General features: G+C 42.5%; 1 protein-coding gene across 1 annotated transcript in view; it reads left to right on the top strand.

Moving 5' to 3' along the window:
* PSTPIP2 (proline-serine-threonine phosphatase interacting protein 2) overlaps positions 1 to 11,035 on the top strand; it is a 73,531-nt gene extending 62,496 nt beyond the window's left edge. Inside the window, exons 7-14 of the mRNA XM_042963011.1 lie at positions 2,497 to 2,595; positions 3,165 to 3,210; positions 4,228 to 4,307; positions 6,882 to 6,980; positions 7,866 to 7,962; positions 8,080 to 8,161; positions 9,626 to 9,660; positions 10,978 to 11,035. Of these exons, the coding sequence (XP_042818945.1) occupies positions 2,497 to 2,595; positions 3,165 to 3,210; positions 4,228 to 4,307; positions 6,882 to 6,980; positions 7,866 to 7,962; positions 8,080 to 8,161; positions 9,626 to 9,660; positions 10,978 to 11,027 (588 nt within the window). The 3' untranslated portion in view covers positions 11,028 to 11,035. The remainder of the gene's footprint in view (positions 1 to 2,496; positions 2,596 to 3,164; positions 3,211 to 4,227; positions 4,308 to 6,881; positions 6,981 to 7,865; positions 7,963 to 8,079; positions 8,162 to 9,625; positions 9,661 to 10,977) is intronic.
* Positions 11,036 to 15,424: the final 4,389 nt, after the last annotated feature.

Here is a 15,424-nt window from a genome sequence, read left to right as displayed (position 1 = left end):
AGGGTAGAGAAAGACTGATAACTGACAGCATTAAAATTTAAGACTACTTTAGAGCAAAAGAAAAAATATCTTATACATGGCTTAAAGAGAGATAACAAATGGGGGAAAATATTTGTAACTTACATAACTGATAGCCAGTTAGTGTTCCTAATATAGACTGAGCTCTTAAAAACCAATGGAAAAAGGGGTGCCTGGGTGGCTCAGTCAGTTGAGCATCCAACTTCAGCACAGGTCATGATCTCCTGGTTCATGGGTTCGAGCCCTGCATCCGGCTCTGTGTTGACAGCTCAGAGCCTGGAGTCTGCTTCAGATTCTGTGTCTCCCTCTCTCTCTGCCCCTCTGCCACTCACCCTCTGTCTCTCTCTCAAAAATAAAATAAACATTAAAAAAAAACAATGGAAAAAAACTCAATGAAAATATGGAATGCTCCAATAGGAAAGCAGGTAAAAGACATGAAGTAGAAAGGACATACCACCTTAGTGGTCATGAAATAAATACAAATAACACAACTTTATGCTGACATTTTCTCCTCTAATATTAGAAAAGGTCAGGCATATTGTCCAAGCTTGGTGTTGGTGAAAGTGAGGAAATTTACTCCATATACTGCTGGTGGGAGTACCAGTTGGTGTGGTCATTTTGGAAGGAAGTTGCACATATACATATTCTTTTACCAAACAATTACACTTCTAGGAATTTGACCCGTATAAATAAATTCATACTACCCAAAACAAAATCAGAATATTTTTATGTTATAAAAAATGGGAAACAAGTTAAGTGTCCACTGATAGAGAGATAGTTAAAATTATGGCATGTGTGTGTGTGTGTGTGTGTGTGTGTGTGTGTGTATGTGTTTACAACCTTTAAAATGTTCAGCTACAGGGGCGCCTAGGTGGCTCAATCGGTTAAGTGTCCAACTTCGACTCAGGTCACGATCTCACAGTTCATGGGTTTGAGCCTCACGTCGGGCTCTGTGCTGACAGCTCAGAGCCTGGAGCCTGCTTCGGATTCTGTGTCTCCCTCTCTTCTCTGTCCCTCCCCTGCTCACTCTCTGTCTCTCTCTCAAAAATAAACATTAAAAAAAAAATGTTCAGCTACAGGGATCATGCTTGACATAGAAAAATGTCTATCACATACTGTTACAAAAGGAATTTGCTGCATGAATATCTTATGTGCTTACAATTATGAAAAATTATGAAACTTCTATGTGTGTGTAGCATATATAGAGAATTGTATGGTTGTTTACTGAAAGGTTAACCTCAACTGAATTGCAGAGGATGCCGAGAATTGCACAAACCATCTCTGCAAAGGAGTCTTCATTCTTGGTCAAGCAGTTTTGGGGGGGGAACAACATTCTTATTTATTAGCTGACTCACAGCTTTGCTTTGTTTAAGTTAAGTCTTTGCTTCAATAGGTGAAACAGAAAATTATTTGATTTGCTAACTATATAGTTGAGAACTGTTTTCATACTAATGGTAGTGATGACAGCACAGGATAGACCAGGGTCTACTTTTAAACTAGTTAAAACAGGGGCACCGAGGTGGCTTGGTTAAGTGTCTGACCTTTGGTTTTGGCTCAGGTCATGATCTCACAGTTCATGAGTTTGAGCCCCACATTGGCTCTGTGCTGCTGGTGTGGAGCCTGCTTCGGATTCTCTCCCTCTCTCTCTCTCTGCTCCTCTCCGACTCCCGTGCATGTTCCCTCTCTCAAAATAAACTTTAAAAATAAAAATAAAAAAATAAACTAGCTCAAACAGATTTTTTTAAATCAAAAAGGAACATGGCTATGCTTGAGTGACAGAATTGATGGGATCCATGCCCTTGTCACCTGCTAGGGTGGGTGCATTAGAATATTGAGGCATAATTACAATTACTATGGTCAAATGGTGGCATCTAAGTTCTGAGGGTTATGTTACATAAATGTTAGATTACACATCTTTTTTTAAATTGTTTTTTAATGTTTATTCATTTTTGAGAGACAGAGAGAGAAAACCAGAACGTGAGCGGGGGAGGGGCAGCAAGAGAGGGAGACACAGGACCTGAAGCAGGCTCGAGGCTCTGGAGCCGTCAGCACGGGGCTCGAACTCATGGACCATGAGACGATGACCTGAGCTGAAGTCAGCCGCTTAACCAACAGAGCCACTCAGGTGCCCCTAGATTATACACCTTACAGTTATATACATATTTTGATTTTGCCTATTTCAAATCCCATCTTTTGTTCCAGTTTTTAAAGCCCACATACTTTGTGTTTGCCGAACTGGAGTTATTACTTCCTTGATCAGGCTGCCACCACACACGTAGTTTGGAAAAGGGCTAAAGAGCCCTTCCACAAATAGATAAGAAGGAGCCTTTGCTGCCAGGGTGCCCACCATCTGGCGGTGATCACGGCACTGACCAGAGCGCCCTGTCCTTTGCTGGGCTCGGTGGGCTCGGGCTGCTGCTTTGCAGGCTCACGTTCCGCTTACCTGTTTTGGTCCTCTTTTGGCACATAACAACAAAGGCAAAGAAGACCTATGTGCAGAAATGCCGGGACAAAGACGAAGCAGAGCAGGCTGTCCACCGGAGTGCCAACGTGGTGAACCCGAAGCAGCAAGAAAAGGTACCTGGGAGAGCCGACAGCCTGAAAAATCTGAGCTTTATGTATTTGAAACTAAAGCCAATTACTAATCTTAATGAAAAATGGATGTGCGTCCTAAGTCCCTGGCAATATCTTGCTTTTGGGCTGTCAGGATCCTCTGGCCCAGAAAGTCCCTTGTCACAGTTTTGGGGTTCGGGAGGAGCTGGAGAAGCGTGGCCGTGGGGAAGGGAACAGGGTGATAAGAAGTAGGGGAGAGGGTTTTGGTTTTTTCATCTTTCTTCAAGACTGAAGTATTCTTTGTAGCCAGGCCACCTCAGGCTTGGGCACATTATCAATTTTATGTAATCTGGTAGAAGACTGTCAGCAACCAGAGGGCAGGGGTTATGTCTTTAGGATACCATGGGGCAAGGTGCTTGATGGCCGTTTCCCTGTGGTGCTAAGATTAGAGGGCAAGTTGAACGGTTGGCTGAGAGAAACACAGGTAAGATGTGGAACACGGGTCTCTTCACAGCCATTGCTTTCAAACCTGTTTTGCCTGTGGGAGCTCTACCCAGCATTCCCCATCTCTTGTTCTTTGTGTGTCCTCACAGCTTTTCGTGAAACTGGCAACTTCGAAGACTGCAGTCGAAGACTCAGGTGAGGGGGCTGCTCCCAGGGATGGGGGAGGCTTGTGGGGAGGGGGCTGACATTATGCTGAATCTGTCGGGAAAGGTATTTTTATATATCATACAAGAACGTATGGACAGACAGTGGGATTAACAACAAAGCAGGAGGGAAGAAGGGAGAAAGGGAGGACACGGAGGGAGACAAGATATATCAGAACCTGGGAAAGTGAGACAGCTGTTTCTGGCCACTGCCTGCTTGAGCCGTACTTGTACTGTCATCCCTGAGGGTTGGCCAGGTTGGGGGGGGCTCTTAGGAGCCACTTTCAGGAGTCTTGGCATTTAGGGTACCACCAGTTATGGCCAGTATGCAGATACATACTAGGGGGGGGCGGGGGCGGAGGTCATGTGACAGCTGCTTTGTAAGCAGGTACTCATTCTGATTTATTAGGAACATCTGTCTTAAAAGCCCATTTCAGCCCTGATAACTCTTATCTGCTATGAAGGAAACAGCCAAGTTGCAAGGCCTTGTCATGGCTGAAACCTGAGATCCAAGCCAGGTGTTTGTAAAGCCTTCTGATCCCAGAGTATTCTGCAGGAGCCAAGCCTCTTGTGACCGTGGTCATTTAAGAAGTCTCTAAACCCAAAACCAAAGTCACTTGGTAGTTCTCTGCACCTCTCACTGTCTAATCTTCCTGAAAATGGAAATGGGTGGAAGCTATTGAGGTTGAATTAGCTCAAGAGAACTCTGGCTGAAGTTCCTGTCAGCCTTTGTTCTCCTTCCTTGAAGCATTTCCTTTTTTTTTTCTTCCCCTTGAAACATTTCTTACTTGGCTTGGTTTAATGTCTAAAAAGAAAGTGCTTATTTCACAACTATATATTGTGAGAGAGAGAGATGGATATGGCCTCCCACTGTTCAGAGCTCCATGGGGTCTTGTGAGCTCAGTGTGACTCTGGCGAGTGTCTTTGCCATCCAGGTGAGCTGGGCAGTGGGTCTGCGCACCCTGCTCCTGCCTGGTTTCTGAACCCAGGCCCTTCCCCTCCACTGCAGACAAGGCGTACATGATGCACATCAACACTCTGGACAAAGTCCGCGAAGACTGGCAGATCGAGCACATCAAGGCCTGCGAGGTACCAGAGCCGGTGGCTGCTCAGGAGGGGATGGGTCTTCCTCCGAGAATTTGGGGAGTCTACTTTGCCAGAAATGCACCACCCCCTTATTACAGGGCCCCAATTCTCATAGAATTGCTTGAGGCCAAGTTAGAAATCAGAAATGTAAGTATAGGATGGATGGCACTGGGATGTTTTCCTCCAAGCCTCACCTTTCTGCCCCGTCCCAGTCCTGAGCGTTGTGTCTGACTCTGTTCAAGGACTTCCTCCAACGTTTGGTTAGTGCAAATACGAAATAGCTGAATCAGTTAATGGGTGATTAAATAATTATCTTTCAAGAGCCTTGCCTGAACTTGCTATCCAATAAGGAGAATGCAGATAGAAGGTGAGCTAGAAGTTTTCACTCAGGCACCTGGGTGGCTCAGTCGGTTGAGCGTCTGACTGCAGCTCAGGTCATGAGCTCGAGGTTTGAGAGCCAGGCATTGGGTTCTCTGTTGTCAGTACAGATCCCATTTTGAATCCTCCACCCCCTCTCCCTACCCCTCCCCTGCTGGCACACCCTCAAAAATAAATAAACATAAAAAAAAAAAAAGAAGTTCTTACTCCCTTTACACCTTTGATTTCACCATTACCTCCTGCTTCATTTTGAGCATGTGACCTCACTTACAATTTCCTGGAGAAAATAAAGACATAACTTGGAAACTTCCTCAAGTTTCTTTTAGCCTGTCTATAGTTTTTCTTACCAGTGGTTCTCAAAGTGAAATCCCAGGACGTGTAGCATCAGCATCATCTGGGAATTTGATAGAGATGCAAATTCTCAGACCAACTCTGGACCTAGGTGCAGTACTGTTTATAACTCCCCTGGTGCTTCTTACGCAAATTCAAGCCTGAGAATCACTGATCTACACCCCCCTCCCCTCCTTTTCTCCTGTTGGTTGAAAAGGGGCTGCCCCTGCCTTATCAAGATCCTATCCTGCCATCTGGGCTCAAGATCCCATCATCCAGCTGTCTTTCCCTCATTCCTGTGCAAAGCTCCCTTCAGTGTGAACTTTTTATACCATTGTTTGGACAACTCAGCTCATTCTTGGTGTTACAACCTACTGGCACTGGCTGTTGCTTCCTGTCTGCTGCCCTCTCCTCTCTTCACAGCCAGGCTTCCTGAAGGAGTTGTCTTCACAGGCTCATTGCCCCTGCCTGTCCCAGCCTGCTGCATCTGGGGTTTGTCACCCCTGCTGCTGCTCGCTGAGGAACCAGACATCTCTGGGGTGTGAGGTCCAGCAGGCCTTTGCAGTTCCTGATCTTATTTGGCTTGTGTCTACTATCTAACACTGTGGGTCACTATCCCCTTCCTAAAACACTCTTTCCTGCTTTACTTCTGTGACTCCACACTCTCATGGAAAAACCTAGAATAAGTCCCCCTTTTTAAGGTTTAAAAACATGCAGAGCAGTATCATATGCATTTTATAGACACACAAATATTAGAAAAGCCTGCATAGGAATGATAAAGTTTAGGACAATGGTTATCTGTGGGGAAGGAAGAAGGGGATCGAGTTTGGAGAAAGCACACAAGGAGCTTAAACAGAATCTGAGGCAAATATGGCCAAACTTGTTGACTAAGCGAGGTGGTCAATATGTATGTATTCACTATATTGCTCTCTATGATTCTGTCCATGCGAAGTATTCTATAATAAAAATCACATAAAATCTGTTTATATGCTACATAAATACAAAATATAATAAACACTACATATATACCAAGTATGCTAAATACTAAATACTAAAAGGTTTCCAATTAAAATAATGTATTTGCTTCAAAATATCCTAGGGAGTAGATGAGTTGGTAGGGATATAATAAAACAGAATTGGTTGTGAATTGATACATGTTCAAGCTGGTGAAGGGTACATGTGCATTCATTATACTATTTTCTCTGTTCTTATCTATGTTTGAAGTTCTACATGATAAAAAGTTTTAAAATGTAATAGTGTTATATTCAACCTTTAAAAAGTACATTAATATATAACATCCACTGTTGAATAGCATCCCCTTTATAGAATAATAGCTTGATTTTCCGAAAGTTGATACTTGCTTATGTCCAAGAAGCTATTGTTCAGGAAGTGACTTCTTAAAAAACTTTTTTTAGTTAAAGAAACCTTCAAACATAAACAGAGTTGGAGGACAAGTGCGGGTTCCCCCACGTTCTCGTGAACTTCAGTGATTATAATCATCTTGCCAATATTCAGTCATAGGGGAATTTGAATGTGACGCTCTGGCAAGCTGCCCACGTGGAGATGCCCACCAGGCAGTTGGAAATGTTAGCTGGAATTCAGGTTAGACCCTTGGCATCTGGGCTCATCATTACCTCTTACCTTCAGAACTATATCCAATCCTGTTTGTGTCAATACCATATTAGAATACTATTTGCATTCTTTGCCTGCGGTAAGAGTTTATGAATTTCCTTGGTAGCAGGGAATATCCTAAATGGGACAATAAGCTTACAGATAATGAGGGTTGACACTGTTTCTTAAGTCATAGCCAGTCTAGACAAATGTCTCCCTTCTCTGTATATGTACGGACATGTAGTTATGTTTCCGCAGATGTTCGAAGCTCAAGAATGTGAACGAATAAACTTCTTTCGGAATGCGTTGTGGTTACACATGAATCAGCTGTCACAACAATGTGTCACAAGTGATGAGGTAAGTCAGAAGCATCCATGGAGGATTCATGAGAGTGGGAGGAACCATAGGCATTTATTAGTGCACCCTCCTCATTTGAGGCCCAGAGAGGTACGGTGACTTGCCCGAGGCCACACAGTGAGCTGATAGAAAGACCCAAATAAACACCTAACTGCCTGACTCCAAATCTGCTTTGCCACCATGACTTTCTCTTTAAGGAATTCACAGGGCAGGAGAGCGGAAAAGGGAGACCCAAATGTAGTTTAGTTTATGGAAGACAGAGATGTCATAGCAAATGGTCACTCCAGGACACCACCAAGCACTAGGAGACTGACCCATGCCTGGGCTAATGATCATGCCAGGGCTCAAGATTTACTTCAGCAGCATTCCCACAGCCAACATCCGGGTTTAAGTTGTGCACAGCAACCCTCATGGGGTTTCCAGACCTCAAGAGGGATTAGAATCAAATTATCACAACCTTCTTTGCTAAGAAATAGCCACCCTCACTTGGATGGGACATTCACTTTAGGAGAAAAATCAAACACCTTGAAAACCTGTAGAATTGACTAGAAGAGCTTTTTTCCAAGTTAATTCATCTTTGCATTTTGTGTGTGGCTTTGGTCTTAGTATCTATTTTCTTTGTCCCGTCAGTGTTAAAGACAAATCTTTCTGTGAAGGTTTTTATGCAGTCACAGAGATAACATTTCTTGTCATCTTTAAAACAATTTTAATAGCAGATATGCACCAGAGAAATCCCTTTATATGAATCTGGGACTTAGGAATGTCTCTTTTTCTTTTCAAAACAAAATTTGGAAGAGCCAGCCATTCATCAAACCTGTTTTAATAAGCTGTGTCACAATTATTCACAGACATACCTCTACGCTTGATTTGTCTTCTTTTTGTCAGATGTATGAAGAAGTCCGTAAGAGCTTAGAGGCATGCAGCATTGAGAAGGACATTGAGTACTTTGTGAACCAACAAAAAACTGGACAGACTCCACCAGGTGAATGGAGTGGTGGGGCGGGGCATTTATTTAAGCAATTCTGCTAGTCTTTTGTGCACATGTCATTGAGAATGGGAGACACCAGCATCTTAATATTTTGTTTCTTAATTTCCCTAGCACCCATTGTGTATGAGAATTTCTACTGCCCCCAGAAGAATACAGCCCCACAGGGAAAGGCTCCAGGGCCCAACTTACCAAGGTAATAACCACCTACCTTTCACATGAAGAAAAATACTTAAAAAAATTTTTTTTAATGTTTATTTATTTTTGAGAGAGAGAGAGAGAGAGAGAGACACACACACACACACACAGAATGTGAGCAGGGGAAGGGCAGAGAGTGAAGGAGCCACAGAATTCAAAGCAGGCTCCAGGCTCTGAGTTGTCAGCACAGAATCCGATGTGGGGCTCAAACTCACAAACTGTGACATCATGACCTGAGCCGAAGCTGGACAGTTAACTGACTGAGCCACCCAGGCCCCCCGAAGAAAAATACTTTTAATAAGTGTTGTTATCATTAGTGTTCTAAGAGATATTGGAATACATCTACCCCTGCATTTGCTTAAGTGAGGTTGCTAGATTTGGAGAATTAGCATTTTTTTTTAAATTTTATTTTTTATTTTTTTAAAATTTACATCCAAATTAGTTAGCATATAGTGAAACAATGATTTCAGGAGTAGAAGTAGCATTTTTAGGACAAATGTTAAGTGGATTTTACCAGTCATAGTTTAAGGAGGACCTTATGCTTGAGTGTGATTATTATGATTCACGCATGAATCCTATACTTTTCGTAGAGCTTGTAGAAAGCAGAACTCTGTCCCCCTGTGAGTCAACTGACCTACCTGTTTTGGTAGGACCCAAGAGTAAAGAATGGTTTTTATAACTGGCTGAAAAAAGAAGAAAAGGATACTATTTTGTGACACATGGAAATGATATGAAGTTCATGTGTCAGTGTTCATATAAAGTTTTATTGGGACCTGATCATGCTCATCCATTTACATTTTTTCTGCGGCTACTTTTGCATTAGAGTTGGCAGAGTTGTGACAGAGCTGCCTTAGTGGCCAGCAGAGCCTACGTCATTTACTGTCCCTTTGCAGAAAGAGTTTGCCACCCCTGCTTTACCTGAGAGAAAAGAAACTTCTGTTTCCCGCACAGTCAACTTGAAATCTAAGCTGTTGAATTTCCATTCCAGTTTTTAAAGAGAAGGGAGTATTTGAGGGAGGATTGCATGGTCATCATCAGTATTTAAGAACACCAGGTGCCATTCAGAACAGGTCATGTGAATGAGCTCATTTAATCCTCGCAGTGAGGTGGAAATTGCTTGGATTCTCCATTTTACGTGTGGAGATGTTGAGGGACCAGGAGGTCAGGAAACCACATGCTCCACAGTAGAGACTTTCCTCCTGCCTGTTTGGGGTGCTGGGACGGGGCTCTGGGCTTCCTGAGTCCTGTGCATCCTGCTGTCCTGCTCTCCAGCACAATAGAATGCCGGCAGCCTAGATTCCGGTACGTCAGTGTTGCCCGGCTTTTGCTTCATCTGAACTTTTCTTGACTCTTCAGAACAGAAACCAGATCTGATTAGCTTGCAGTATGATTGGGGCGTGAAGACAAAAATTACAAACTAACGAGAACTTATCTGAAAGACTTTGGTTTTCATCTCTTACAGGAGAGGACCTCTCCCAGTTCCTAAAAGTTTACCAGGTACGATGTCAAGAAAGACCTTTCAAAATACTCATGTCAGGTTCTCTTTAAGGTTGAGTAGCTAGAATGTTGAAATAAAGGGAAAGAAGGGAATAAATAGAAATAAATTCTCAAGAGAACGAGCCTGTATCAGGATCTTGATGTAATACTGTTTGTCAAAGAGTAGACTTTGGTAATTAGGGGTCTACTTTATTGCCTGTCAAAGAGAATTCAGTTCCTGGAGTACCAAAAGAAACTTATTATAAGGCAGTCTTACCTAAGAGATTATTTCAACTTGGACCATAAGAGAAGCAAAGTATAGTTTCCTTTGGATTACACAGAAACGTAACTGATAGAAGTTATGTCTAGAAACACATAACCTAATAGTATATATCTGCATACTGGCCATAACTGGGTCTGTCACTCATGACTTGGTCTCTTTTTAAATCCTATCAGAACTCCTATGACACCTCTAGGACAACCACATATTTTAGCTTTTTTGTTGTCATTGTTGTTAGTTTTATTCCTTGGATAATTATAAGATCCTTGAAGGTGGATAATTGGTTTTCTCCTGTATCACTCATAGCACTTAACACAGTCCTGAGCACATAGGAGGTGCTCAACAAATATCTATTTTTTTGAGGAAAAGAAAGGTATACTTACCTATGTTCAAGGGAAGAGAGAACTTATGCTGCATATCATGGTTTACTGAAACTTCAGTGACTGAAAAGAAGTTTAGGACCTGAAATTATAATAATATCTTTGAAAAATATAAGGATTTAAGTTATTTTACTTTAAATGTTTATTTATTTTTGAGAATGAGAGAGTGTGAGTGGGGGAGATGCAGAGAGAGAGAGGGAGACAGAGGATCTGAAGCAGGCTCTGCGCTTAGAGCAGAGAGCCCGATGTAGGTTTCAAACTCATGAACTGGGAGATCATGACCTGAGCCAAAGTTGTGTGCTTGACTGAGCCACCTAGGTGTTCCTGTTATTTTATTTTTATAAAACAATTACCACCTGATAATGTGGGACTGATTTTTGTCTATGTCTTAGCTTGAAATCTAAGCTAAGCCTTGAAGACGGCTTTACTCTAGGTGCCGCTATCTGCACATGGATGAAAAAGGGCAATGAAATCGTGGTAGTGATTTCCAGAATGTATGCGTGAATCTTCTGTGTGTAGTCTTGATTTTCATGGGTAGGTTTCGTCGCCGGATATGTTTTCTTTTTACAGAAGGGCAGTCAGTAGAATCTTTAAGTGGAATGTCTTGATTTGAAAAGGGGTAAGAATCTTACCACGAAGCAGTATTAGCTTAATGTTGCTCTGTTCTGCCCTTTGCAGATAACCCTGATTATTCTTTGGTTGATGACTACAGTCTGATCTATCAGTAACATCACTGGTAAGAACCTTTAATTTTCACGTAATTTTCAAGTTGCATTTAGACTATTGATTGTGTTTTTGAAGTCTCTGAAGCTTCTTTACGACACCACTACAGGCAGCAAGGCCTTGCCTCAGGCTGACCCATGCCGTGGATGCACGTGATCCTGCGGAATGGCCTCTCTGGGTCCCACAATTGCAAGGGGACTGGAGCCCATGCCATACCTACTTGAATGAGGAGATTTTTCCTTCGTTAATTATTCTGCAACTCATTTTCTGCTCTAGTTAAGCTCTTTGTGGCTACAACGCACCCGCACTTATAATACACCGCACACACAACGCTCACACAATGCCCATGATCCTCACTGTTTAATTTAGCCTTTCGTGTGCTCCCCCATCCCCCAAAGGGGAAAAGTCAAGTAAAAAGAAGTCAGTGACAATGAGGCAAACACTGTCACACTCCCCTGTCACACAAAGGGCGTTGGGGGGGTCATCTGGTATCAGATCATTACTACTCCAAGCTAGCAAACCCCAGGGATTCCTAGAGCAAAACTATGAGACGGTGCTTGTCTCTGACTCTCAGGTGCTTGCAACGTGTCCCAGGTCCATCTTTGCCTTCACAAATGTGAGTGAAGTTCACTTCACTCGAGTCCAAAACAGCAATACTAAATGGAACTCTATAAAGTATAAATGTTTTAACCCAAACGGGTGTGTCTTGGGGCATGACAATATCCGTATAGATGAGCAAAGAAAAAGCTTGAAAGGATACATTCCCAAGCAAGTAGTAGTTTTTCTTTTTGTTTACTTATGTTTTCCAGTTTGCCTACAGTGAAACTTTGTTACTTCTTTAATAAAAGACAGTTTTGAAGAGTTGATCCTTTTGCACACTCCTGATGTTCCCAGGGGCGACAGGAGTGGGGGCGGATTCAGGAACTGTGCCAGCCTCTCTCCCACCCTTCCTGGTTTGCTGTTACTGCCACTTAGGAAACAAAACAAGTTTTATTTCTTCATGTTTATTTATTTTTGAGAGAGAGAATGATGGGGGAGAGGCAGAGAGCGAGAGGGAGAGAATCCCAAGCAGGCTCTGTGCTGACAGCGCAGAGCCCGATGTGAGGCTCAAACTCACAAACCATGAGATCACAACCTGAGCCAAAGTCGATGCTTGACTGATTGAGCCATCTAGGTGCCCCCCAAACGGGTTTTAATGGTGCTCCATGGTGCCTTTCCTTCAGTGCTCTATAACACTGAAAAGTTCTTCAAGTGAGCACATCAAACACTGCTTGTCTTCAGTCCTCCAGAAACACCCACTTTGTGACTTGTAGCCCATTAGCTAGACGGGATGGAAGCCATGTTGTTTTGATTGGGTAGAAATGATCAGCCAGTGTGTGTTTATATTTAAACATAAGTCCTTAAATTGCTTAATAAATGTGTTTAATATCTAAGCAACTTTGCTGTGAAAGATAATGGAAATGGAAGAGCTTAAATACCTCAGCCGCTAACTGTACATAACTTTCTGACCTGCAAACAAATTGGTCATCATTTCTTCATTTCATAAGGCTCCCTTTTTCTCATGAAAAGAGGCACGGCCCATATTAGAGGTAGAAAGGGACATGGGGATCAGTGACTTGGGACTCCAAGGCGAAATCCGCCCTCTGGAACAACACCATGGAGGTGATGGCTGCAGGTAGGCCGCTGGCAGCTCCGAGAGTTTGAGTTTTATTTTAACCTCCTCCTTTCCCACCCTCCCTTATTTGCATAAAGCACACATTCTAGTTGCTTAATAGTAACCTTTGACCCAGCAACTCTAGTTCCTCTGAGTTCAAGAACCCGTTGCTTCAGTGCAAGATGCTAATGCCAACACACGTGAGCTCTGTCATTTCATGGGGTTCGTTAGTATGTGGAAGCTCGGGGAACAGGACTCAACATACACATGTATCATTGACGGAGTTGAAGAGAATTTTACAGAAGGAAGTCTATCTTAGTTAATAACTTAGCTGAGCAATGTATCATGACATTTAAAGTAGTTTGAGCCTTTGGAAATGAAATAGGAATGTGTAGGAATTTAAATAGGAAGGCGTAGGAATTTGTGGTTTGTTTGGCATTGTTGATGTAGCTGCTATGCTTGTTTTTATTTCTGACATGTTTAGGGACAGATTATAACTTCTGAGCATCAAAAATATAAATATGTGTATTATTTGCATAAAGCAATGCTGTTGTCATCACAGTCCATTTTTTCATCACTTTAAAACACTTATTCCTCACTGTGTGTTCTCTTTGGCCAAGCATACTTATTCTTTTTTATTTTTTTCTAAGCATACTTATTTTCATTGAATAATATGGCAAGGGGAGGAGTGAGGAGCTGATGTGAATGGTTCATTCAGATGAAATTTCTTTGTTATTTTCTTTCAGAAAACAAACCTTTTTCGGGCCGGTGCTTCTACAGCGTGGGAGGAGGCACTCAGAACAGCAGAATCCTTAGCCAAACTGTGTCAGTCGTGAAACTTCCAAGTGAAACCTTGCTGTAATTTTTTTTGTATTTTAAATTTATTGTAGACATTTAGATCAACTTAGGCTAGTTAAGTTCTGAAATTCTTAGAAGAAATTTACAAATTGCCCCAGACTGAAGAATCATTCTTTCCTAGGCGGTTACTAACGTTGTGAGTGAATTGTGTTATCCCCTTGGTCTCTGGATTTGGAGCCCTGACTCTTGTTGTGGGGGGGCAGAGGTGGCTGCAGAGGGGTATGAGCCATGAACCTGGAGGGGCTTCTTTGGCTCCGGGGGCAGCTTGGCTGTAGAATGTTCACAGCAGCACGTGCCCTCGGGGGTGCACCATTTCAAATCACCTTCCTTTTTGGCTGGAAGACTTGGAGGCCATCTAATTATACTTTCTCGTTTTACAGATGAGGAAATGGGGCCCAGAAGTGTGAAATCAATTTCCTTACTGATTAGGGACAGAATCCAAACTGGAGTGTAAGCTCACCTCACGTTACCATTCTGACTGATCCTTCCTCAGGCCATTGGTGCTTGTGTTGAAATTTCAGACGCCGAATGTTTTTTGCCGGCGTCTTTCCAGTTGGGAAAATAACCAGGGTTTAAATGTCAGATTTATTTTTATGGGAGTCCCTGTGTGTCCTGAACTTCTAGAGCACCATATTTAATTTAACCTAAGAAGCCGCTGATTATAAAGCATGGCCATTATTTTACACACCACTGAGCAAGTTAGGTGAGGGAGTTGACATTCTCAGTGGGGGCAGAATTACTCATAAAGGGGTGAAAATTGGGACAGTTAATGGTTAAGCCCATTTAAATTTGATTTGCTAAACTGAGGTGGGGGGAAGTACATCCTAGAGTCAGTGCAATAGGGTATTTGGACTTCAATTCCTAAAGAGAATTCGAGAGCTCCAAAGCCAGTCCTCAGTCCTGGGTCTTCACAGAGAATCTTTCCCTTGCTAGCTCCTAGAACTTTTTAAAGCGTCAGTCTTACCCTTTCGCAGGTATTTGAGTCTTTCTTCTTGTTACCCACAAACAGCAGGGAGACAATGTCCCTTTTGTGTAATATCCACACGCCATGAGAAAATGGTACGTTTTAGTTAATGACAAATTAAACTAGCACTGGTACTTATTCAGTATGTTGTTGGCCTTGTAACACATATTTTCTTCTCCTGCTCTATGCAGTAGCTTTCTCAGAACTGTGCACAAATTGATTGAAACAAGATTGATTATTTCCCACCCTTTAAGGTGTTACTGAAAGTGGCAGCTTCTCCTCATGACAGGAAGCTTGCATCAATTGGATATCCTTTTGAGAAACTGAAGTTTGCAAAGGGCCATTGACTTCCCCAAATTGAGCAGGCTCAGGACATTTCCTTCAAGCTCGGAACATTCTAATTTTTAGGTATTTTATTTATTGTTCACAATTCCTCAGGGATTTCACTTTTCTCTCTTTTGGTCAGTGCAATCGCTGTAAACGTGTTTTATGAATTGAAAATACTTTTATTTTATTGCTCTGTCAGTTTGATATGAAGTAAAATAAAGGTTCCTTGGAGATTTAGGATTTATTTTGCCTTTTTGTGTCCACCACGTCCTCTCTTCCAAGCTGTTTGACCCTCGTCACATTTGCTATTGTCCGATGGCAGTGGAGCAAACTGTTAGGAGGGGAACTGCCACATCACTTCCTACTGGTCCTTCATGACAAAGTCACTTGCCTGGGGAAGCATCACTCCCGCCTCCAGACTAGCTTGGATCCCACTGCTGGGTCCTTCTCCTCTCCCTTTTTTTCCTTGATAGTACGTGGTTCACTCTTGAAATTAATTGTTCAGAGTCTGTCTTCTCTCCTAGACGGTGACCTCAATGACTGCTATATCCCCAGCACCTGACACGTTGTAGTGAGTATGAAAGAATTAGCGGCTAGAA

This window comes from Panthera tigris, chromosome D3 (genome assembly GCF_018350195.1).
Source record: "Panthera tigris isolate Pti1 chromosome D3, P.tigris_Pti1_mat1.1, whole genome shotgun sequence".
NCBI classification, from domain to species: Eukaryota; Metazoa; Chordata; class Mammalia; order Carnivora; family Felidae; genus Panthera; species Panthera tigris.
This window is presented reverse-complemented; position numbering and strand designations above follow the sequence as displayed.